The following is a 25,946-nucleotide window of genomic DNA, read 5'->3' as shown; positions in this document are numbered from 1 at the left end:
TACATATCACATAGAGGAAAGGGCATTCACTTCCAAATAGACTGATTTTAACAGTGTCCAAAGAACTGATTTCTTTCTCAAACTGACAGTGAAAGCGATTATCGTAATCTGAAATAGCCAACTACTAATAGTGGTTGGGTTGTCTGGGGGAGATTTTGTTCAGTTGGTTGTTTTTTGGAAAGCAGGGTAGGGCAGCCAAGTCAGACTGTGCCGTTGGCCAGAATTATAATTAAGCCGTGAATTTAAAGTTGCCACTGGCATAAGGGAAGTAGTTGCCGTCTCTTTGGTGTCTGCAGAGACAGTATTGCCTAAGGCATTCGAAGTAAAACTGGCAAGTTTGTGACATCTAGTCACAATGGGATTCTTGATAGCCAGAACACAGAACAGTACTAGTGTAGTGCAGAAGTTCAGAACAGAGGATACTGCAGTTTTCTGTGCGAAACAGTAAAGGCTACTTAAGATATTTATTTTAATAATTGAAAATTTAACACTTAAGTCTACAGCAGAGTAAACAAGTTATTGCTCATTTTTGCAAAGTCAACTTTCATCCAGGTGTAACCGACTAAGTTTTATTTAGTATTGCTTCCTTTTCTAAAAGAAACACTAAAATTTCTCCAGGGCTTCCGATAGTTTCTCACAGCGTCCTTGTAGAGAAACTGATGTGTTACAGTCTAGACAGGTGGTCTGTGTGGTGGGTGGGGAACTGACTGAGAGGCTGCACCCAGAGGGTGGTGGTAAATAGCTCCTTTTCAAACTGGCAATCTGTCACCTGTGGGGTCCCCCCGGGGATCAATGATGGGCTCAACACTTTCATATTTTCCTCAGTGATCTGGATGATGGGATCAAGTGTACCCTGATGAAGTTTGCCATTGATACCGAGCTGAGTGGGGACCAGTGGACACTTCAGAAGGGAGAGCCACCCTGCAGGAACACCTGGATAGGCTGGAAGCGTGAGCTAACAGGAACCTTTTGAAGTTCAACAAGGACAAGTTGTAAGGTCTTGCACCTGGGAAAACATAATCCAGTAGTGTGGCATAGGCAGGGAGCTCTGTGGAAAGGGATCTGGGGGGGTCCTGGTGGACAACAAGCTCAACATGAGTGAACAGTGCGCTGCTGCGGCAAAGAAAGCCAACAGGATGCTGGGTTGTATCAACAAAGTCATCACCAGCAGGGGTGAAGTCATTACCCCACTCTGCTCAGTGCTGGTCAGGTCACGCCTGGAATGCTGTGTTCAGTTTTGGTCCCCACTATACAAGAAAGATGTGGACAGACTGGAGAGGGTCCAGAGAAGGGCCACAGAGATGGTCAAAGGACTGGAAAGCGTGCCAGATGAGGAAAGGCTGAGAGAACTGGGTTTGCTCAGCCTTGAGAAAAGAAAGCTTAAGGGGAGACCTTACTACCACGTTCCAGTATTTAAAGGGTGGCTACAGAGAAGCTGGAGACTTCCTTTTTACAAGGAGTCACATGGAAAAGATGATGGATAATGGGTACAAGTTACAGAAAAGGAGATTTCTTCACAACGAGAACAATAAGCCATTGGAATAATCTCCCTAGGAAGTGGTGGATTCCCCAACATTGGACACTTCTTAAGATGTGGTTGGACAAGGTGCTGGGCCATCTTGTCTAGACTGTGCTTTTGCAAAGAAAGGTTGGACCAGATGGTCCTTGAGTTCCCTTCTAACCTGGTATTCTGTGATTAAAAGATAACCTTTAATCATCCCTTGTTTCAGTAACTAGGTTACCAGATTACAGCAAACTGTTATTAGAGGATTGCAGTGGGGGAAGCAGGGACAAAAAGAACGCTATTTGCCAAATAACTTTAACAGCTAATAAAGAGACATGGCTTCTGGTTGAAGAAAATGAAGCACTGGTGTTCTAGGCCCTAGAACAATGCCTGTAGTAGCACAGCTAGAAACAATTTAAAGGGGTGTAAAACACTGACAGGGTGAGAGCACACAGGAATCGGCATCCCACTACTTAAACTGACATTACAAAAAAGGGCTAGCGTAGTTACACATCTTAAATTTTTTTTAACTGAAGTACGCAAGCAGAAGTATGTTAACATGATTGTACTACCGGAGTGTATTTTAAGTCTCAGTCATAAATATCAAAGCTACGTAAACTAAAATCAACATAACAGCATGATTTAGATTTGGGGAAAATGCAGGTAGTGTGTGAAATGCAGCTTCTGGGACATTTGATTCATGTAAAATGGTTAAATTGAGTCAGATGTTACAGTCTGTACCATGAAAAGCACATCATATACTTCTGAGCCTGCACCTTAATCTGGTAGCGGGTTGTTTAGATTTCTTTGGAATTAGTTGCATAACAGCCATAATCAAATTACTTTGTCATTTAAAAATAAGTTTACTTATGAGTCCTGTCCCACTTTAACATATGTGGAGCAGCGTAGACTATTTACAGTCATTAACTAATGAGCTTTTGGTATGTCCCTTGTGCAAGACAATCCACATTCCCACACTGGAAATTGCTTTACAATTGCAAAAGCACAGCTAAATCCAATGGATGTCTCTCCAGAGCCTGAACATATATGCCCGCTATTGACTAAAATAAGCAAAGATGTTTAAAAACAAAACCCTCAACAACTATGTCTTACTGTGTCTGCCTTAATATGGAAGAACTGATGAATGTGATTAATTGCTTCTTGATTTAAGCTACATCTGTCAACTCTGAAAGCACTTGTTCTGAAGGTTTTCTCAAGCCAGACCAAATGTTTAATTTGCTCATGGTACAGAGAGAGACATTGATTTTTAACATCAAACTTCCTCCTGGCTTCTGCTGTCCTGGGCACTGTAATGGAAGCTAAAACCATTTCACTGAAGAAATGTATACAACTGCTTGCAACTTTGGGATTTAATTTAGCCTTTTTTCCTTTGGTTTTTGTTTGCTTGGTTTTTATAGAGACGCAAAGAATAAAAATAGGTGCGTTTCTTCATTTGCTGTACACATAGCTGAAGTACCTCACAAACACAGAGGGTCATCAGATTATTTTATTTTTACATTTGTTTTTTTCCTAGATCAAGTAAGAAACCATAAGTGTTTTCTTTTTTATGTTTAAATAAGAGAGTTACACAGCTTTCCTAGTTCTGGGTGAAAAATCATCAAACGGTTGCAAAAAAAAAAACCACAAACGAAACAAGACAAACATAGTTTTCTATTATTACTGCATAGTCTAGTTCTGTGAAGAGTAGCCTCTGTATTTTAGCTTCCAGCAGATTTTTACTTTTAATGTAAATACAAAGAGTTAATCCAGTTTATTCTGAACGGGATCAAATAAGATGTTAGAGGAAAGACAAAGCATTTGTTTGGGTGTTGGCATTTAAAGGCAAAAAGAAGTCAGTTTGCAAAAAAATTTTACACCTCTGCACTTTAAGAAAGCCATGACTGAAGCTTCCTCTTCAGAGGAAGAAAGAATGGCATCTCCTGTGTCAAAAAGCAAAATGTTGGCAGCTAGTGAGGACAGGACAATCCAGGAAAGGAATTTGATTCTGTCAAAATCAAGCAGTAGTTCTGGGACACACATGCAAGTGAGTTTGCATTAGAGTCGCAAGTGAAGGCCTCGCTTAGAAGCAAAACTCCAGAGCAGCACCCACAGGTGGTCTGTAAAATATCTGCCAGGAAAGCAGCAAGAGTAAATAGAAGACTGAAGCTGGAGCAAGCAGGCATGACCGAGAGTGGACTGACAGGCAGCAGCTGAGAGCTTTAGGCAGGCACCACAACCAACAGCAAAATAGGCCTCCCTCCTGGCACAAACACCTGTCCCCACCGTCACACGGCCAGCTCTTTGGGCTGCGGGTGGAAGGAGAAAGAAAGAAATGCAAACAGAAAGCTCAAAAGCTTGGACTTCACCGTAGTGGCAAGAGCAGGCAAATGACTTGCATATGTCACAGATTGTCAGATGGACTTTCTTTTCCTCTTGGAGTTCCAGAAGTGTTGGTGAGAAAGTCACACCCAACCCCTCCAAGCAGCAAAACCTTTCATCCTTTGCACCAGAAGAACAAGATGAGCCAGAAAGAGTAATGCTCGATCAAAGCGGTGGCAGAAACCACAATTTGCCTTGGGAAGAAAACTCCAAATATTTATGCATTTTATAAGAAACTGCCTTTGTTAAAATGTCTGGAAACACAGCATACCAATTGGACAAATACTTGAAGCAGGCAGACCACGCAGTTCTTCCAAGACTGCCACCCAGTTTTTCAGAGCATGATAACTTGCAGTATCAAAGATTTTAAAGGTCTTGTGTAGCTAAATCTGCTCCCACACTCTGTTACTTAGAAAAGAGGACAATAATTATAAAGGAGTTAGTCTGTTTACATACTCAGAAGCACTGTGCTCAGCACATTTTCTGATCTACAGTGAATCAGCTCCGAATTACATTAATTATATATGGGACAATCTCAGTCTAATTTGTTTTGCAAAGTTTTTTCTCCTAGCTCAAGGGTTAAGCAATAGCAGAACCCCAGTAGTGAGGTTGTCTCTGCTGAGTATTCTGTATTTAAGGTAACTCCAGTCATAAGGCTTGCTTAAGGTTTTCCACGGTTAGTCTTGACTTTCTTTTAGACTTGCTAAGCTTTCTCTGTTAGACAGATACCCAATGTAGAGAAAAAAATCCTCCTTAGACTTTTCCCTCTTTATATTTCAATGAAAATGTTTCATTAAGAAAGAGAAACACAAAAAAATTTATTTTCTCTGTAGTAAAAAAAGAAAAAAGGTGACAAGCACTGAGTTGTAGCAAAGTGCTGAAGTGCTGTCTTGTTCTTAAAGCAGAACTTTAATTCAGGTACCTGGAGGCGTTTGGATTAGACATGGCCTTTTCTCAGGCTACACCCACCATCTGAATTACACCAGTATTCAAACCTTTGAGTAGTTACATATAATTTGCATCAACTTAGTTCCCAAAATGCTACACCTGCATTCCTACAAGAGGTGTACATGCACCATCCCCTGAGAGCTGGAAACGGTTCTTTTTAAGATACCCATATCCAGCTGCAGAAGGTGGCCTTCTGCACGACCCAGGTGGGAAAAAGCAGAAGCGACTGGATGGAGAGGGGAAAACAGGGGAGGGGGAGGAACAGGAAAATGGGAAAGGGAGGAGGGGAAAAAGAAAAAAGGAAGAGCGGGAGCCAGAGTGTTAGGATATGTCAAAGGAAAGAGAAGTACAACAGAATGGGAAGACAGCCGAGAGTGGCAGGCTGTGAAGATCTAGCAAGTGCAGCGTGCTCCTCTCTGACCTCCCTGCTCCCTGCGTTGAGCGTTCCTTTGCTGTCCTCTGAAACCAGCCAAACCGTGCCTCCCCGCTGCAGCAGCCTGCTGGTTAGTAACTGCTGTTACCACATTGTTTCAAATTACGCTGAGAGACATTAAATCTAAACTGATCCTCTAAGAAAAGAGTATTGACATTAAAAATACATGTTATCCCAAGCAACCGTTCTTCAAAGCAAGGTAAGTTACATTAAAAGCATACTAAGGTTGTGAAGCATCCGGAAGCAAACAAGCATGGCAGCCATTCACGTCCCTTCCTTTTTGGATGTGATACGGTCTCTTTGTGTGATCCCCAGATTCCTTTTATCGAGATCCCTTGTTTCACTCACTGCACAGCGACAGGCTGCGTTCTTGTGACGAATGGGGACGGCATAACAGAGGAGAAAGGCGGCTGCTCTGTTCCAGCTCTCAAGACGGTAAATAAGCTAACGCCTCGCAAGGGAATGGTTGCTGTTACAGACCAGGCAGATCTAGGCACCCACTGGGACAACTGAATTCTCACCCCTTTTCCTGGCAGGTGCTGCACGGGCAACCCAGTAGGCTGTGTTGTTTGGCCAGTACCCAGTCTGGTATACCACTGGTTGCATTTTGGAAGTACTGATCACAATGGCAGTCAAGACAGAGGGAGCTATGCTGCAGGAATATAAAGTACTGTAAAATGTATCTTAATTTTTTTAATCTCAGTTCAGGCACTCGAAATTATCCAGCAATCTTGGTTTCAAATTCTGTACCCCAGAGCTCCATATGTAACACAAGCACGATATCCTCTATCTTTCTAGATACCAGGAAGATTACAACATAAACTAATCCAAAAAGAGGTCTACAGCCCTCCGACCAAGTTAATTTAGTCCGATACCAGCATGCCTTCAAGGATCGTGGAATTAAGTAATACAAGGAGAACACCACAGGAAAACCGATAAGAAAATGAATCGTCTCAGTGCAAGGTTTGGATGGTTCACAAAATAAGCAGGGCTCAGGGCTACACGTGGGAGCTGAGCGTTAACCCCCCCACACTGGCTGAGGCAGAGACACTGCGAAAGGGCCAGCGTGGGGGAAAAAAAAAGAGAGATGTGACTGTGATTAAGAGCCCTGTGTGTACAGGGCAGCAGGTGACATACAGGCACTTCCTGTAATCCTAGTGTTTTCTTATTTTGCAGTGCTTGAATGCACAAGCTAGGCATTTGATTTTTTAAACTCAGGTCTGGGTATCGGTTGACGTGGAGAATGTAAGATACTGCAGAACGTAGCTTCCATGTGCGTGTCCAGGAAAGGCAGAACAGCAGCTGTTCAGCCCAGAGAGGATGATAAAGGAACTTGGAACAGCTCCCATTTACTCCAGGTGCAGGTCACAGCCTCCCACCGGGCCGTCTACACCAACCTCCGCTCTGCCAACAGGTAAAATGTACTGCATTTGCTGTGAGAACCTTGATTATACCTTTATCCCCCAAAGCAGCAACCCACTCATTTTCTCCTTCAACCTGTGATCAGACTCTGTACTCACTTCTCCCACCTGAGACTTCTCAGCTGATTATCTGCCTCCTTTTCATCCAGTAGCCTGCGAGTGCCATGCATGCCCACACCATTCCAGACAAACATCCCCGCCACCCAAGGGGGTTTGACACGCAGCCAGGCAACCTTGCCTATCCCCACCTCAAGCTCCCGTTGTCAGTGATGTCTCTGTTACGCAACATCGCAACAACACACCGGCACAAACCCTGCTTCCCACGGCCCTCGGTGCCAGGGCTCCCAGCAGTCAGAAAATACCTGCTCAAGCCACGCTTTCTTTTTGTATTTTTTGGCCTGTGATTTTCACTCCTGCGCTGAGCGTGCACAGCAAAGGCAGCACAACGTGAGCCTGTACCAAATTCCCTCCCAGCCGCCCAACAGGCAGCCCCCCGGCTGAGCAGCACCTCTGCTGCGTGGAGCTTTACCCCTGCTAGGTGGAGGCTAAGTGTCCGTGACAAGCAGGTGCAGCTTGCACAGGTGATGGCCGTCACCCATTTCTGAAAGCACTGTTAGCAGCCAGACCATCACTCTCCTTAATGCAGAAAGTTGTTTTGTGTTTTCTTGTGGTCTGGTTCCACGCCTGCGCGTGCGGGCTGAGGACTGTCACATCAGTACCAGCACTGAGGTTACACGACACTTGCCCTGTTCAAAACAGCTGGCAAGGAGCTGGGTATTACTCAGTGTAAACATTTCCCACAGACTAAACACAACAAGTACCAGCAAGTAGTCTTGCTCCTTTGCATTTCTAGTGTAACACAACAGCAAAGGAGCATACTCAAGAACAACTTTATGGAAAGAGGTCTATCTGCTTAATTTTACCTGTGTGGACATTTAAAATTTGTGGTTGAAGGTTTATGCCGATTAGATTTTTCATCTGTGGGTATCTGCCTAATAGTTTCTTATTTAATGGAACAAATTAAAAAAGAGTAGTAGCAAGGTTTTTCCCCAGCATAAAGCATGAGACTGATCCTGCTACTATAAATCACAAGCAAGAGCAGAGCTAAACTTGGGGATTTTTTTTATAGTCACCTGTTCCTGCAGTTTCTAACCTGCAGTTTCCAACCTCTGAAGTATTTTCAAATCTAAATTCTTCCTACAGCTACTAAAATACGAGGTTTCTTTTCTAGTATTGACTGTTTCTCAGAGGCACTGTGTTCTGTAGTGATGTTTACAGATGCCAGTCCCACAACCCATCCTATGCAGACAAACACCCACACTTTTGGGGTTTCCATAGACCCATGTGCCAGGTAAGCTGGAGACCCAGAGTTCCGGCAGCAAACAGCAGTACAAAAGCACAGTACAAGCTGCAACACGTATCTAGAAGACCTAAGTCACATCACCACAAAACACCAGCCTCCCCTGTGCATATATTAAAAAATAATCTGAAAGACACGAAGATTTGAGATAGAATATGATGATTGCAATCCTAATAGAATTCACCATTTTAATCCTGGATGTACAGTGTCTGGCAGCCTTCTTTCAACATTGTTTTTAAACACAGATATCTAATTCATAAAATGAAAAAATAGTATCTATAACTTTATCTTCTAGAGAAATAGCTGAAAAATGGGGTTTTTTTTCCTTTCAAAGACATAAACTACCTAAAAAGATTAGTAAGCAAAAATGCAAAAACTAGTAAACATATAAATTCCAGCTTCTTTCTTTGCAAGATGAATATTTCTTTGCAAGGTTGATATAAAGTTTCCAGATTTGTTTGGTTATGAAAGCTTCTAAACATAAATAACGTAAATTACCTATACTAAATATTTGGGTTGCAGCAACTAAAGAGGAATAAATTATTATGTTACTTTCAGTCTTCTAAAGTCATGCTAATGAAAACACTAATCAGATCGCTGTCACTTACATTTTCAGTCCTTGCCTGTCGTAGGTGGATTTCATTGAGCAATATGATTTAAAACTTTATTGTGATGCAATGTATGCAAGTCTGAATTCATTCAGTTGCTAATGAAATGCGATGGGGGGACTTTTTTGCTCCAGCTGGCTGATAATTAGGGCATATCACAGATAGGTCTAGGAAAAGGCTGGGAAATACTTAAGCCTGTTTTGCAGTTACTTTGAGCTCTTAAGAAAGGAGCAGTTCTACAGTACCAGCCTGAAGTTTTCTGCCTATACAACAGAGGTAACGATCAGGTTTTTTTAACTTACTTCAAATGGTGAAGTTATATGAAGAATGACAAAAGACTACTTTAATAAATCTTTCTGGTTTAGTGCCTCTTAAAGTGTGAGGTGGGTAGTTTGCTTTCTCAGGCAGCTCAAGTGAAATGTTAATTAAGCAATTGGTTTCAGGGAAATCTTGCAGAACTTGCTCTATGTGATGCCTGTTAACTTGAAATGCTGCTTTTTTTTGATAGTTGCCTGCTAGCACAGCAAGCAACTGTACAGGTTTCCCAAAGCACAAAAAGGATCTTAAAGGTAATTCCTGCTTTTGGGGAAAGCAGCACATTGCATTCGTCTCTCCTTGATGAAGATTATAATTGTTCCATATTAACTATAAGCAGAAGGGCCTCTCTGGCATTGAAGTTACTGAATAATCTTAAAAATAATCAATATAATAAGAAGGTAGCTCCTACTCTTCTAAATGTAAGTACTTTAAAAGAAGCTAAAGGTAGAAGCTAGACTGTGACTTGTAAGATATCTTGTCTGTATATGCTGTCGGCTGAAAAAAAAGAAAAAAATCTGCATGAACAGCAAAATACTTGTCTTAATATAGGCTGTAGCTCAGCTGAAAAGCAGATTCCTGTTTAAAGCCATCCTCCCTCTGCAGGAGCTGCTCCTCTTCCTCCTCCTTTCCTTGTTAAGGGTGGTCTCCAGCTGCTCTTAAAAAACTGCTGCTTGCGAACTGAAAACTACACAACTTTTAAACATCAGCAGTTTTCCTGAATTGCAAGACTTCAGATCCAGCATTAGATGGACTGGAGAAATACAACCTCAAATATACCAAAGCACTTGGAGAAAGCTTTCCCCCACTTTGATTTTATGTAGTTTTTACTGTAAAATGCATACAGGTTTGTTTCTTTTGTAGCTTAAAGGAACACTTCTCAAGGGGTTTGTGTTTTCCATGAATGTTCTTCATTCAGGGCAAATTCAGCCATTTCTTAAAAAGAAAGCCATTTCCTTTTACATTGAACAAAGGCTTACACATCTAAACTTCCACTGCAAAGAGACAGCAGACAGCGGGTTCTATGGATTTGTTCTTGAGAAAAAGCTTTTCAGTTGTCTCCCAGGATATATTCATGGTATTTTATACTGTGTGTTTATGTACGGAGGAGTTCTGTTGTGTGTGGGTGGTGGCTTTTTTTCTTTCCCTGAATAGTTTGCATGGTTGTAAGACTCTGGACCTGAAGAGCTTTTAACATCAAGGTGCTCAGAAGCACTTCAGTGCAGTCCAGACTTGCTAGCACTTCAGAGTACTGCTTGCTTTAAAGGCGCAAGTACGCGATGCAAGTTGGGGTAAGGAGTCATCCACAGAACTGATAGATCAGCAAACCTCAAGCTTACAGTTCAGGTCCTACTTCTTCCTTAATGTTGTTAGGTACTTATCATGGTCCCTTTGAAATTATTTCATTCTGTATTTGACTTAGGGTAAGAAAAAGCAGTCGTGAGACCTGCTCCTAATTAATACAAGTCCTTTAAGTGTCACGATTCCGTCCCCATTAGCCAAGGGCTAGATACAGAAGTGGTTTTGTTCTTTTTTCAATAGTGCCACGATGCAACTGGCCCTCATATAAAGCAGAGGGCACCATGGCCCTTTCTGAGATGCTAGCCCGGGCTAATGCGTGTGAGCGGTACCATATCCGATACAGATCCTGGGGCTGCACTTGATGCCCCTCAGTGGGGCTGGACCAGGTCACACAAATACATGATGGCTGCTTGCCGTTGGGCCTGTGCCAGAGGCTACAGTGCCTCTGTCTCTGGGCTATATGCCCACAGTATAGAAGGACAAGGCTCAGTGCTCTCCAGAGCCTGAGAAGACTCAAAGCCATTCCCCTGATTGCTGGGGCTGGCTGAGGGCACTGTCCATCCTTCCTTCCTGCTGAGTACAAGCCACCACGCAGACACAACTTCTAAAGTTGTGAGGCCAGAAGGAGGACGAAAGAGAAGTCTGCAGCTTACGTTAGCATATTTTTCTGTGGAACAAGTCTGATACCTGTCAGTGCTCCAGACATCTTGTGTTTTATGCTCAAGTGCCCCTGGGGTTAGAACACTGGAACCCAGCCCTGGGTCAAGAGCAGTAATCTAAGCTGTCCTGCACAGCAGTAGCTTCTCTGCTGTCTGAAGCTTCCTGGCGAGTCTCAATATACAAGTAGTCTCCTCCGCATACCCTTACCCTGACTTCAAAGGAAAGCTACTCAGCTCTAAAGGCAAAGAGCCCTTGCTGTGGATGGGGAAAGGAAAATTGCCTACTGAGTGCCTCTGGGACATGAACATCGCTGAGTGGCTCAAGGACAGCCATGATGCTCACAAATGTGTTATCCTATAGGTCTGCATACGGTTTTATCTGGCAGAAAATGCACTGGCAACTTGAGGTAGCTCATCCATCAAAGAAAGAGGCGGAGATGTGATTGCAGTCAAAAAGATTTTATTCAACTTCTATTCTTTTTTCAGCAGGTGGAGTTCCTGACTCCTGGCTCGAGTATGTCCCTGTCCCACTGCAGACACATCCATGCACACGTACACAGACTGTGTCATACCCTTGCTAGGGCTTGGCTGGCAGCAACAACAGGATTTAGTTTCTGGGAGACTTGGTTGAACACAAGCTCAAGGTCCTGTGGCTTCCTGCTTGTGGAAGGGAATATTCTTTCTCTAGTCATGCAATGAGCTACGCTGCCCTACTAACATGGGACAGTCAGGTGCGCTGTAGTTAAGCCTTTTTTGAGGATGAGGACAAAGAAGTGAAAGAGTAAAACTACAACAGTAATTTTTTAAAATTGCTTCTTTCTGAAGGGTTTTGTGAAAAAGCATAGGAATGGTGGTCTTACAGTCTGAGGAGTGCTATCAAGGAACTGACTGACGTTCCCACAGCTTCTGTCCTTGCTGTGGTTAAATTTAACTCTCTTGGAAGAGAACAGAAGAATTTAGGTTAGACGAGACCTCTGGAGGCTGTCTGGCCCAAGCCTTGTTGGTGGCACAACCAATCTCAAAGCAAGGTCAGGCTGCTCGGGCTCTTGCCCAGTTGCAGTACAGAGACTTGACCCCCTCCGTGGGCAGCCCGTTCCAGTGTTCCCCCCCACTTCCTCGTGGGAAATTTAGGTCAGTGTGGTACTATTGCCTTCAGACCAGCAGCTTTACATTTGGTTTAGGTTACCCAAAACATAGTGCTTCCCCTGTGAGATGCAAATTTAAACGACTAGGCTCCTGCAAATAAGTTTTGTTTAACTGGGATTTCTGACGAAGGTCACCTGGAAGCTCTGTGTAGCAATATGCGACTACCTGGGCTTGAGCAAGATGCCCCTCAGCAGTGGATGCCAGTGCTAGTGCTGGCGATGTACCATGGCATAACATGCCATCCCTCTACCCACCCACCTTCTGACCCGGTAGCTACACCGGTGTTGTTTGGCTGCGTGTTGCATGGTTCTCTGCAAAGCCATCTGTCTAGAGGCTGCAGTATCAAATGTTTCTGTAGGATTTTAACGTGCCTCAAAGAAGGGAATTGAGATGTGGCTTTATTGAAACACGCCTCAATTTATTTTTCCTTCTCCCTCCACTCCTTATGAATAAGAAACAGGGACAGCTGAACTGATTAGAATTAGTTGCATTCTATTAAATGGGATTAGGAATGGGTTATTGCCAGAAGCCCTACGCCCCTGCAGAGGAGAAGAGGGCTAAAGAGGAAAATCTGCTACAAATGTTCCCTGGTGATTTAGTGTGGTGGGACAAGCAGGCACAGCCCCAAACAGCCTGTGCTGAGTGAGGGCAGTGCCAGGCAAGATGGAGCGTCCTGCGCGCCAACTTTGCTAGGCATTTGTTTTGACTATGGCAGCCAGCAGAAAAATCACAAAGAGCAAGCTAAAAGGTGCTCGAACACCTCCTGTGGCTTTGCCACAAAGGGAGTTACCGTCTCGGCTAGTTTGCCTATTGTTACGAACTAAACCGAAGATTTCTTGCCCAGCTTGTGTTGTGAGCCTTACTTTTAAAGGCATATAGTGTTCAGTTCAGATCTTATCTGGCTGGCTGTGAATGAAAACGGGTCCTTCAGGCAGACCTAGACATGCAAGTTAACTGTGCTGTCTTCTGTAAAGAGGATTATTATGAACTTTCTGTAACCCGTTCTCCTAGATATCTTCTATGGGGTTTTACACAAGAGGACATGAATATTTCAGGTGTAATCATTGTACTTCAAGATTAGGTAATCTTTGATATCTATTGATACCTTCCCTATCCCCAGGTGCAGGTTAAGGATTTTACATTCATCTGTTCAGTGAAGACTCTTGCAGAACTGCAGGACAGCAAATGACCTGCTTTGTACCTGCCTGTGAGCACTAAGAAAGGTTTGCTGCAGCTCACCTCCCTTCTGTTTGTTGTACAGCACGTCTGGTGGTGCTTCAGCTCCTGATGGAAGAGCAAAACGTCATCACAGAGGTCCCGGCAGCCCTAAAGCGCCTGGCCAAATATGTAGTGCGTGGTTTCTACGGTGTGGAGTACTCCCTGGCCCTAGATGTACTGATCCGCTACCCCTGTGTGAAAGAGGATGACTTGTTACAGTTGCTCAAGTATGAACATAAACAACTGCGTAGTATCCTGAACACGCTCAAGGCAGAAAAGTTTGTGAAGGTGCGTATGAGAGTTGAAACAGGGCCTAATGGGAAGAGCACAAGGCACAATTACTATTACATCAATTACAAGGTGCTGGTGGATGTTGTAAAATACAAACTGGATCACATACGCCGGAAAATAGAAGCAGATGAGCGGGATTCGACTACCAGGTCCTCTTTTAAATGTCCATCTTGCTCCAGCACTTACACAGACCTTGAGGTTAATCAGCTCTTTGATGTATTTACAGGTATGTTGCTTATATTGCTGATTTGCTCTTATCTTAATAACTCTGGTAGCACAAAATTGGCTCCTGTGCAAACTTTGCAATAAAAGCTGTTAGGATATACTTGTTTGCTGGTGGACAAGGGCCTGGGACAGGAGAAACTGGGAGGTAAGGGTAAGAGAAAAATACCTCTGCAAAACAGGCCAAGCAAGAGGAAGAATACTTTTGAATATACGAGCTGGAGCTGGGAGGCAGATTGCAGGCCTCAGCTTTGCCACGAGCAGGATGCTTAGCCTGGTATGAGATTACTCATCTAAATCTTGTGAGTCCCATGTCCTCAGATGGAAATGAGAATACAGTACTTGCTCTACTCCATTTGAATGTGTTAATCATTTGTCTGTTCAGTTCTTCTGATGGAAGCATTGGACAAGATGGATAAAACTGTTTGCGGCCACCTACTGTAATAAGCATGTTGCAGCTCTGCAGCAGGGGAGAGGTGTTCTATCGCTCCGGTGCTGCAAACGGGGAACTTCAGGCTCCTCCCAGGGCAACGCAACACATCTGCAGCAGAAGTGGCATCAGAGCTTGCTGGTTTCTCTTCTCTAAAACCAAAATGACTAATTAGAGAGTACTCTTTCAAAAATGCGGTCAAATGGCATCCTACTGCAATACATTACTCCAAGTGCCGCTACTGTGTTAACCCCTGGGTCATGGTATTGGCAAAAGATGCCAGAGCCGGGAAGAATGAACTTCATATGACTAACTGGAAATGTCAAAGGTGAAATGAGTATACTGTCAGTTAGCAAAATCCTCCATTTAGAACAAAGGGATGGACTTTGTCAAGTTACTGAAATGCAACCATTGGGGCTGGTGATACATTTTAATAGTATATGCTTTAAATAGATTTCTTTTGCTTAAAAAATGAACATAGGTTTTTAGCATACGCTTTGAACAACTAAAACCAGATGCTCTTTATGCTTCACTATTGCCATTTCTCTCTTGCATAACAAGTGTGTGAATATCAGTCCTTGTCAAATAAAAAAGAAAAAAGGTGGGAGGGAAGGGAGAAAAAAAAAGAATGAAAAGAAAAAAAAAAAAAAAAAAGGCTTACCTTTATAACTTGAGTTCTTGAGTTCCCCTAGTTAATGTGAATGAATGGATAAAGTCAGAATATTTTGGCAATTGTCCAGACTGTGGATTTCTTAACAAGGTCCTACAATCTTTTGTGTCCTACGAACATAAGAATTTCTAATTTGGATAATGTTGCAGAGACCTTCCGCTGCACTTACTGCAATACTGAAGTAGAGGAAGATGCCTCAGCACTTCCTAAGCGTGAGGCTCAAACCTTGCTAGCAAAATTCAATGAGCAGCTTGAACCTATCTTTGTGCTACTGCGTGAGACTGAAGATATTGTTCTGCCATATGACTTGCTGGAGCCTCAGCCAACAGAAATACCAGAATTATCAGAAAGGTATAAACATACCCCTAGAATTTCTGATTTCAATACAAACCCCCTAACAACTTTCCAGCTGTAAAATCTTTGAAATACTGAACTTGCAGCATACTTTCAAGTCCATTCTGCTTTGTTCATAATACCTAAGGCATTTTAAATTAGTTTTTATAGTTTTGCTTTTGCTACCTTTTTTTATCTTAAATAGTTAATTTTCCAGACTTCCCCTTCATCTGATGTTCATAACCCGTTCTGTGAGAAAGTAGTTTCTCTACTAGTGTGCTTCATCCAGAGATGCCCTACTGAAGAACCCATGCAAAAATAAATGGTTCAGAACCACTTGCCTCTGACAGGAGGTAACAGGAAATGTGAATTGTTTTAATATAGAACACTTAAAGCCGGTCTGCTAACAAAACATGCCTTTTTTGGTCTCTCTCTCTCTTTCTTTCTTTCTTTTTTTTTTTTTTTTTTTTTTTTTGAAATGGGAACTGGGGGATTCTTGCCTGGATATAACCTGCCCAAAATGGGTGACACTTCATTCAGTTTTGATGATAAGGTGCGTTCAAGTGTGCTGGAATCCTGCAACCAACCTGAAAAATGGGCCAACAGAAGTTCCTCTTTTGGCAATATGTACACCCAAAACTTAGTTATTGATGTGCAGAACTCTGAGCCCAAGAAGAAAACAAGAGAAAAAGCAACTAAAGAGCAACCTATCTGGATGTCACAGAGCACCGTGGAAGGAGCAACAACAGCCACCAACAATAGTGTTGGTAAGTTTTAAGCATTAGCAAATACTTAAAATTCAGTAGCCTTGCTGCATTTAAATAAAGCTTTCCCATTGAAAATGTAGTGAGTTTGGTTTAGAATCTAGCATAACGCTTCGGTTCTGCACTACTGGATATCAGATCTCAGTTTCTAAAAACTACCCTTTAGACTGATTTAGGTGGTGGTAGTAGTAAAGCCAGAGCTCAGGTACCAGGTCCTGAAATTTCTAGCTCTTAACTATGCAGTAACATTAATGGTACTCCTTAAAAGTGTAAGGCTCTTGGAAATGTCTGCACTTTCAAGAAAATTCTAAAGTGTGGGTAAAAATGATCCAGGGTAGAAAAAACAGAAGATGCCTGTGGCAACTGTAAACTATTGCTACCTCTAACACTTAGTATTGTGTATTAGGAGTAAATGCTTCTGAAGAAACTGGAGAAAGCGTTAGAGAAACTGTCAGCGATAATGAAATCATCAAGACTCTTCTGATCCATGAATCCAAGTCATCATCTAGCACAGACCAGGCTCCTGTTGTCAAAAGCAAAGTGTCTGAATCGGGCAGTGATACTAGTGAGTCTGAAGAAGATACCAAGCGCTCAAGAAGAGCAGGAATGGAAGTAGCAGGCAGCAATTTTAAACAAGAGGAGGAACAGGAAACACAAAGTCCTATTTTAATGGTAGCTGGTCAGCCTCATTCCTATGGTGAAGTTTGTGAAAATCCAGAGCTTGTGTGTCTCATGACAAAAGAAGAGAGAGAAGCTTATATAAAAATAGGGCAAGAAATGTTCCAATTTGTCTTTGAATAAATACTACTATATGAATACGCAGACTTGTATAGAGTCAGTGAAGGCTTCTTTTGAAATAAGAGAGCCTGATAGTTTAACTTATGTTCTTCAAGGTTTACCACTCCTGTTTGAACTCCTTGCTGTTAAGCAACATAGTAATCCTGTAGTAGGAAACAATACGGGTTTTTTGTCTTAATGCTTAGACTTTGTGAATACTGTAATCTGTTTTGGACTACGGAAAATTTCAGGATACAGCAGGATCTGATTAAAATAAAGTTTCAAAAGCAATGTTGCAATCTAGTGTAAGAAATCAATTATTATACCTTCCTCCCAGAAGCAGCAGATACTTCCGGTAGTGAAAAATGAGTCAAAGCCCAACACAATTTGGTTTCACTCCGTACCAGAGCATTCTGATTGTTTTGTTGGGTCATTTGCTATACAACAGTAACAGATGTTACACAGCAACCTTTCTCTAAGGGAAGAGCTGTTACTAAATGGTGTTAGCTATAGAAGAGAACCAGCTCTGGCTCTTAACTTTCATCTTTAAAATAGTTATCTGAATTCTTTGAACTCATTGCTCATGCAGAGCTGTCTCTGAAGTGATGAACACTGGACAGTAAAATATAACATTCGTTTTGGTTCAGATTGGTAAGGAAGCAATGTATCAAGCAGAAGACTGCTTGTCATATCTCATTTGTGCACTCTATAATCTTTTTAAGCACGATCTTCTCTACTGCCACTGGAAAAGCACATTCTACTTGAACTGAACTACGTATGAGTAGAAGGACTGACATCAGAACAGAAGCCAGTTTAACTTCTTCAGCAATTCTACTACTTGAGCAATGGATAATGACAGCAGACTAGAAGGGTGCAAACTGAAACACAGGAGGTTCCCTCTGACTGTTAGGAAACACTTTTTTACTGTAAGGGTGAATGAGCACTGGCACAGGTTGTGCAGAGTTGGGTTGTAGAATCTCCCACCCTGGAGCTACTCAAAAGCCACCTGGGCATAGACAGCCCTGGACAACCAGCTCTGAGTGACTCTGCTTGAGCCAGGGGGTGGGGCAGCAAGATGACCTCCAGAGGTCCTGCCAACATCAACCATTTTAAGATTCCATGATGAAAGGGTATAGAAAAAGTTCAACCAAAGAACCACCATTTCAGTACATTGTTAATGTACACCATTCCAGGGCCAGAATTCAGTAATGGCATGTGCCTGTGCTATTTCTCGAGCTTAGAGTTTAAGGATTAACCATATAAACTAGATTTGTCTCAAAATATGCACAAATCTTGTTCTACTTCATGAAAATTTCCTCGTTTAGGCCTACTGAATGATTCTTGTGCCCAGTTAGTGATTAAAACCCTTAGTTTTGTTTCACTTTCACAGGTTTGCCTTTGTCACAATGTGTCTCCTCTACCCTCAAAATCGTAAAGTTTTTTTCTGCAGGCAGTATCACTGTGAGTTTAAAGCCTGCACAGTAATGAAGCTATCTTCAAACCTTTTGATATACTTTGGCAATCACATGCTTTTTGTCTCTGAAGACAATCTGCCACTTCAAAATTCACTCATAAAACCTGGAGACATTCAGAACAAATGAACTAGAAAAAAAGTCACAAACGAACCACGCTCTCTCTTTATTCAAACTTCAGGTGTATTTAGGCTTTGCTGTCACTAGATTGTCTCCCACAGCACATAGCCATATTATTATTATACTAATTCAGGATTTATGTTCCTTTTGAGGTTAAAGACAACCATTGTTTAACTATTTTGAGAGAAGCCTTGTGTGTGTTTAAGGTAAACAGGATCTCCAATACAGCTAGGCTGAAAAAGCAGTTTCCAGCTCAGCCTTATGCCTTACTGTTATTGTTAGCAACTCTGATCTGTAAAACTTGAACTACCCCAAGAATGTTCTACAATCTTAATTCTGCCTTTGCCATGAGACTTCATTAAGTGCCAACTTTAACTTTTTTCAATTGCTGCAATTGAAAATGTTACCCATGAAAGAATACTAACATTTTCAGAGAGGTTTATCCCTTCACATACTGAAAGTACAAAACAAAATGCAGAAAAAATACAGATGGTTTCTGCAGTTAACTACAAACCCAGAGTATTAACTTCACCTCTGATAAATGTGCTGACAAAAATTAATTCCACAGGCCATTAACAGGATTTTTATTTTTTTTTTTTTTATACAGACCAGCTATAGCCTGGGCTATAAAGGCAACATGTACATATGTGCTGTGTCTATGCCTCATATTTGTAGAAGAGGGAGAAACTTAGTGGGACAAGAGTTTCTTGTCCCAGGAAAACTAGCAGTGTTTCTCTGAAGAGCAGTACAACTGCTACAAGCAAGCCAACACTTAAAACTTAACTTCCAGCAACACACCCAGCATACCATTTTGTAAGCCAGATTAAAATTTTTCAACAAGTTAACAGACAAGTCCAAACTTTATTTAAAGCTACCATTCTGAACAATTTTAAAATTACTAAACAAGTCACAATAAGAGATAAAAAAAGATTAAGACAGAAAAAGAACAGTGCAGCAAAACTGAATAGAAGATGACTCAGTTCCAGCTGTTCAGGCTGCCACAGGCAGAAGTTAGCATACCTATCCTAAGAGGCAGCGTGTCAGAAATTTTACATTTTTATACACTTCCAGAATTCTGGGAAATTAGTGCTGATCTTCCATAAATGTTTGTATACATGGAGTTTGGAACTGTAGATATCTTCAGGTTATTCTCATGCACTTTGAGCTCCAAAAGTTTCTGTAAAGTAAGAGTATACTCATTACTGTCTAACAGCTACAAGGCAAACACGGCTCTTGGCCACATTTCAACTCCCTGTAAGTATCCATTAAGGCACCTTCATGAAATATTTCATCCCCACCTTTTTTCCACAGCATTCTGAGCCATGGCTTACTTGAACACCTACAGCTCCCCCCCCCCCCCGCGCCCCCGCCCCCCCCCCCCAGATTACGAATAGCTTAGTTGCTAGCTACCAGTTTCATGTGGTGCTACATTCTTAGCCAGACTGTTGCCACAGCAGGCATGTGCATCCGTATTCACCAAACTGACACCACAGACTTCTGCTAGCATAGTTATTGCTGTCATACACACAGAGTTTTTTCTTCCTCACAGTATGCTTCATATGTAAAAAATTTTTCTTTTCCTGAAGAGGTATTTTACTACTCTGAAAAGTTTCTTGAACTTTTCTGTTACAGAAACACCGAGCAGTCTGTCAGCAAATTATACTGGGCATTATTAAATCAGAGAATAGCAATTAGAATTTACATTATCAAACCTAAGCTTGTGTAACAAGAAACAAAAAAAACTACTCCATTTTAATAAGTTTCAAAACCATTATGTTTAACATACCTCTGACATATGTTAACTTTTTATGACTATCAGCCACAAAATCTAAAAGAAGTATATAGAAGGGACATGGAAGGCAAAACCCCTTCATGTCAATACATATTTCCAAATGCGTAACAACAAAAAGGGCTATTCTTTCAGCACCATAACTGTTCACTTCAATCGATAACAAGGTATTTAAATTCTAGGCCATTCCAGAGTGTTTTCCCAATAGGTGCACAGGATTTAGAAAACAATCTTTACCAGGTTCTTTCAAAGTTTGGGCATCTCCTACTAATTCTTGATCTTGAGCTCCACCTCCATCTAGTAATTCATCAGACAAACTATTGGTTTGGGCCTCCGTTGCCATTTTCTTCATTAAATCTGCCTTTGTAACAGAAAAAGCAAAACTCAAAATTCTGAATAATCATCTAGACAGCAATAAGAATTAAGACATTTAGGGTGTGCACTTCTAAACAACCACCCCACAAACAATAGCAAAATACCTCTGAATATACTGCAAGTTTAAGGGGCAAATATTCCACCTTCACAAAGTCATCTTCATCAGATTTTTGACTTACATTTCCAGAACCTGCTTCCTGTTAATACAAACAGTGACATTTAAGGAAACACTGCTACTTTAGTTTTCGAGTGAAAATAAAACAATTTTTTACTATATTATCATAAAGAACAGCAAAAACCAATGCCCATATCAAAACTGCAGATGAAAACTGAACAAGACTGGAAACCAGAAAAAAAACCTGAAATAGAAAAAAGCTTCTATTTGTCTTGGGTGTATCTTAACTGAAATATACGCACATATTCATTCATTAACACAGGTGACTCTGTATCGGGGCTGCCAGCCATGGAGCTCTCAGAACTTGCGGCAGATTTGTTTCCCACACATGTTGAATCTAGTGTTTGAGTTTCATTTACTGGTAAAGATGAGCTTGATTCTTCCGTCTTCATACCGGCGGTTATAAAGGATTCTGGCACATTGACTGTTAAAGGTGGTGTATTCTCCATGACATTGAGGTAATAAGGCAAAATTGTAGCCACATCTGGTTCACCTGAAACTACAAAACTACATTTTAACTAGGCAGAGATAGTAAAAGATTGAGTACACAAAAATCCCAGATTATTCTTCTTTTTTTTACAAATTATGATCCAAAGCTACAAATATGAGCAATGAAAGTGAATTATAGTCTCTCAGATCAACACCAAGCTGATTGAAATAAAACATGTTATTTGTACTCTCATATGCTTAAGTATTTATTTCACCAGACAGTATGTGACGTAGAAATTTCTGACTTGATACAGTTTTGCTTTTTTTTTTTTAATCAAAAGCCACTTCCAAAACTATGACCTACTGTAAAATATTCGTTATAGGTATGATGAGATTTAAATACAGAACAATAAATTCCTTAACATTTTGCCATATTCTTGTGGCAACACAGGATCTAGTCAAATACTACTTTTAGTCTATGAAGAGACCAAAACAACTAATAGCAACAGAAAAACACACAAAAAGGTGGTGGTAACAACAGTTAGAAGTAACATTCATACCATCCAGTAGTGTTTCTGTCTTTTGACAGAAAATGATTTCTCAGTTCTTAATCAGTTACAACACAGTATTAGTCACAAAAATAAATCTTTATATTTTAAAGTGATTTGAATTGCTAGGAAGTAGTAGTAACAGAAAAAGCAAGTACTAGACAAATCTAAACATCAAAATACTGTAACAGACAAATTAGCTCTGCTACAGTTGTGTGCCAAAGGTTGCAACAATTGGCTGGAATTCATGCTGTTGTCAAACATCAAAACCACATCTACTTAAGTAAGATTACTCCAAGTTTCCTCTTTAAATGGTTTGCCATGTCTATATCAACACAGATGTATCTAGTCAACTGATGTGATTCCATGGAAAAAACCAGCCCACTAAACTCTTGCAAATTTGACCATCTTCCTCTTAATTACATGTACCACAGGCACTGTCCAAGATAATTCTCACAGTAAATCTACATAGAAGTGTTAATCTCGCAGTTACTGCATATGGCACTCACCTTTAACAGACTCTTGTTCTGATGTCAAAATCTCAGTGTTTTTTGTCTTACTTAATTCTTGGTTTGAAGTCTATTGGGGAAGGTGAAAACAAGTTAGTGCAAATTCCACTAATCAGCTTCGTATCTTATCGGCTAATTTATTCCTCCTTGCCAACTAGTATACTTGCTCCATGTTTTTGTCTTTTCACTAGTTGGACATAAAGACAGCAAGTTCTACTCTCCATTCATCAGCTAGTCAACAAGACTTTAAGAAACTATTAACACTGATAGGTATGTTTGATCTGAACATTTCATTATTGCTGTTCCCAGGTAAACTCTTCGATTCCACTGAAAAGATCTATTGTTTTAGCCTTTAGAGTAAAACATTCCAGTTACACCCTTGCCTAATGTTAATAGCTGTTGAGTAAAGCCAAGTTTCAAAAGTTTCAGAAGTTAATCTTATTTGCCAAGATGTAAAGAACTGACAAGTCTCCAGAACCAGATCACACACATCCAAATGTTTTTAAGGAAACTAACAGTGAAATGACAATAGCAGACAATAACACTTCATCATTGTTCTAGGAAGAAAATTGATAGGATAAAGAGAAAAAAAATCAAAGACATGCTGGAATACACAAGTCAATGCCTTCTGCAAAAAGCCTGGTTAGAACCTGATGTCAGCAAACAGAGGAAGAACCAGTTAACGGTTGAAAATATGATGCTGCTTTGAAAGTTCATCTTTTTTATTGCAACTTAACATTTTTCCTCTGACAGCAGATTTAAACATTAGTTTTGTCTGTGTCCATCTGTCCATTTTTCCATCAAATACACCAATAATAAATTCAGGAGGGGAATGCTACATTTTTGTATGTACCAGCTACTGCCTTCATGTAATTTTTTGTATCATTCTTCTACTTTCATGAGTATGAATAACAGTGCTACAAGAAAAACTGAGGTACATACAAATATGTACTGAAAAGCTATGCACTTGCTTAGGTTCGTTCGGCATTTACAACTTTGGTGATACCTGTTCATTTTCAGTTGTTGTTTCACTGCTGGCTTGCAGTGATGTCTGCACATCAACAGGTCCTTCATCAAATTCTATTTCTTCATCTTCATTCTCATCTTCTCCACTGCCATAGTTAGTCAGAGCCTGGGTTTCTGCTTTTGATAAACCTGAAGGCAAATCAGCGTAAAACCACTTTCATATTGGATTTACATACTGACAGAGACTGACAAAGCTCAAGTCAAGCTGCAAAATCCAAATCCCTTTTGCAAATTTACTGCGATGATCAGTTATAACTCTTACTTCAAAATATTCTTTGAAATTAAGATACAGTAATGACTTAACTTTTGAAGATCCCTATCGTCCACATAAGCTATATTACAAACACACACCACTGTGTTGGGGTGAAATACCCAAGTTATTAAACAAGCTGGGGTAAATAATGTAAATAAACGGAAACCCAAGCCATGAGTAATTGCTGTAAGATGACAAACAGGACAAAAAAAAATATTAAAAAATATGCAAGCTTAAGCAGAAAATATTTTAAAAATCATCATTTAAATAAAAAACTGTAAAATTTCAGCAGCTTTCATATTGTTCAGGTTAAAGGTTAAGAAACTAAGTTTAGCTGAGATGGGATGTGTAACTTAATCTGATTCTAACGTGTTTTTACAAATCTATTGATTATAAAGAGAAAAAGCTCCTCTAATTGCAATGTTTAACTCTTGACACAATACTAGTAGAAACAGTACTGGAAAGCTTTCACTGGTAAAGACCTGACTAGAAACATCTGCGAGAGAGGGTGTTACACAGCAGTACTTCATACAAATCCTGTTGTAAAATTAGTCAAAATTACAGTGAAAGCATTGAATAATGTGGTACATAAAAAGCCCACTTACTTATTGCCACTGGACCGCTTTCACTTTCCTCATCTTCCTCTTGATCAGATGCATCAGATCTAATACTTTCAGGAACTCCATTACCATCATACATTTCTGAGTCTGGTACTTGTTTAACAGTTTCAGTCTCACCCTTGTCCTAGGAAAACAAGGAATACTGTGCAATTTCATGTTTGTTTATCTAAAGATTAAGCTATGGTTTCTACATCAAGAAGTGACCTTTGTTTCTCAAAAATGAAAAAAATCTTCAGACTAAAAATTAATGTTTAAGTAGTCCTTAAGGCCTTGAAATGAGTAGTGCAAAGCTACTCCTGAAACAGCATCAGAACCTACTATAAGACATCACACACTGTTCAGACATAGCTATAAGGACATTGTAACAGAGTGTTTCATTATCTGAAACGCTTTACAATGATCAGCATGCTAGTTAAAAAAAAAAATATTTAAATTAGACTTGTCATTATCAACACACCTGCGTTATTACCGTCTAGGGACTTCCCTGCTTCTCCTAAATGATCTCTAGCGAAAATTAGCAATATTCCTAACTGCAGCTTGTCATTTCTCTAGCAATAGCTATTCAGCAGTTACTCTGCTGATTTGCTAAATACCTTGAGTGTGAAAATTCTGCTCAGCCTTTATGAACCCCAAGTAAAGCCCTGAGTTTAGTTCCAAATCTTGAAAGGACTGTCCTGCACTACAACAACCATAACAAGTAACACACAGCTTTCCACTTCTACTTCCAAAGCAGTGTGACAGAAGCTCTAAGCCCCAGAAGAAAGCACTGACTCTATGCCCATACATGCTTACACATATGCCTATGCCCATTTAGGAAAGCACTTGACATTCTACTTAGTACATTACCTGTATCTTTCTCTTTGGCTGGAAAAAGCTGAACATTCCAGCAGGAAATACAAAACTTCATATACAACTCTCTCCCCAAACACAATTTTAGTTGTTTTCAAAACAAACTTCAAGAAAGAAAGGAGAACTTTTGGACACTAACGTTTAATACTCAGAGCACACACAGACTTTGACTCCGAGGACCAGTGTCCCAGCTCAGAACATCTGCATTTTCCTTAAGGTGAAAAGTAAAGCAACTTACTCCATATGATTAAAAAAAGAAAGTGTTAATTGCTAAAACCAGTTAAGCTGTCCATCCTTGTTATTTAATTCCTCAATGAATGACTACGTTCTCAATGCTCTGAGCTGAGAATACAGTCAACTGCCCCAGACCAAATTCCACAATAAACACCTTCAGAACAGGTCTTTTTCCTTTAAGATACACAAAATGAATATTACATAGAAAAACAAGATCCTATCCTAAAGCTGCTCAGGGAATATCACAAATTCTTCTATCGCAGTTGTGTAGCATTTAACAAACTTTGCTCTTTTTAGACTTTCAAATTGTCAATACTAAAGCAAAGCTCATTCTACATAAAGGTCACCAACAATAAACAGGAAAGCATCTTTAATACTGTCCTTGTTGATCTAAATGCACTTCTTGAAAGGTAACAAGATGTTTTAGAAGAAATGCATCAAATAGTCTTTACACTGCTAATGGCTCTGCAGTAGAAACAGGAATAAATACAAAAGCAACCAAGGAACTAATACCCAAGTCATGCTTACTGAATGCATATAATAAAAAAAGACATCGATGAAGGCAGATTTTTTTGGTAGTCGTTTCCCAGATCATCAACTCAAACTAAAAAGTGGAAACTATAATTTACTCTGTTACTTTGATAAACTAAATCACTGAAAATAACAGAAAGGAGATAAACCCCATAATATTTAATAAACTTACGAACGCTAGGAAATGGGCTGTTTACTGATACTGGATTTATATGACAGAAAACAGTAAGACTAAG

The 25,946-nt window shown here is 40.5% G+C and overlaps 2 protein-coding genes across 25 annotated transcripts in view; one reads left to right on the top strand and one right to left on the bottom strand.

Moving 5' to 3' along the window:
• The first annotated feature begins 89 nt into the window (after window positions 1-89).
• On the top strand, window positions 90-17,071 carry LOC102059345 (general transcription factor IIE subunit 1-like). Its single transcript, XM_055714890.1, has 5 exons — window positions 90-6,678; window positions 11,416-13,810; window positions 15,056-15,257; window positions 15,780-16,006; window positions 16,410-17,071. Exons 2-5 carry the CDS (start codon window positions 13,363-13,365, stop codon window positions 16,802-16,804), a joined length of 1,272 nt encoding a protein of 423 aa, XP_055570865.1. The 5' UTR covers window positions 90-6,678; window positions 11,416-13,362; the 3' UTR covers window positions 16,805-17,071.
• A 1,328-nt stretch (window positions 17,072-18,399) lies between these two features.
• The window catches only part of PCM1 (pericentriolar material 1), a 43,515-nt gene continuing 35,968 nt past the window's right edge, over window positions 18,400-25,946 (bottom strand). For 21 of the 24 annotated variants that reach the window (XM_055714740.1, XM_055714766.1, XM_055714755.1 and 18 more), the window contains 7 exons: window positions 24,082-24,220; window positions 23,204-23,352; window positions 22,198-22,267; window positions 20,954-21,210; window positions 20,641-20,733; window positions 20,399-20,522; window positions 18,400-19,549 (listed from right to left, as the gene is read on the bottom strand). In XM_055714740.1, coding sequence (XP_055570715.1) covers window positions 19,524-19,549; window positions 20,399-20,522; window positions 20,641-20,733; window positions 20,954-21,210; window positions 22,198-22,267; window positions 23,204-23,352; window positions 24,082-24,220 — 858 coding nt within the window. In that variant the 3' untranslated portion in view covers window positions 18,400-19,523. Of the gene's footprint in view, window positions 19,550-20,398; window positions 20,523-20,578; window positions 21,211-22,197; window positions 22,268-23,203; window positions 23,353-24,081; window positions 24,221-25,946 lie in introns of those variants that run through there. The other 3 variants (XM_055714774.1, XM_055714841.1, XM_055714857.1) reach the window with 3 other exon arrangements.

Source organism: Falco cherrug, chromosome 1 (genome assembly GCF_023634085.1).
Source record: "Falco cherrug isolate bFalChe1 chromosome 1, bFalChe1.pri, whole genome shotgun sequence".
Lineage (NCBI taxonomy): Eukaryota > Metazoa > Chordata > Aves > Falconiformes > Falconidae > Falco > Falco cherrug.
Note: the sequence above shows the minus strand (reverse complement) of the source record. Positions and strands in the feature narration are given on the sequence as shown.

Excerpts from the sequence above, each read along its gene's own strand:
- LOC102059345 (XM_055714890.1), top strand. The coding sequence starts at position 13,363 with ATGGAAGAGCAAAACGTCATCACAGAGGTCCCGGCAGCCCTAAAGCGC. Across the intron at positions 13,811-15,055 it reads GCTCTTTGATGTATTTACAG|AGACCTTCCGCTGCACTTAC; the intron begins GTATGTTGCTTA and ends ATAATGTTGCAG. Across the intron at positions 15,258-15,779 it reads ATACCAGAATTATCAGAAAG|TTTTGATGATAAGGTGCGTT; the intron begins GTATAAACATAC and ends CACTTCATTCAG.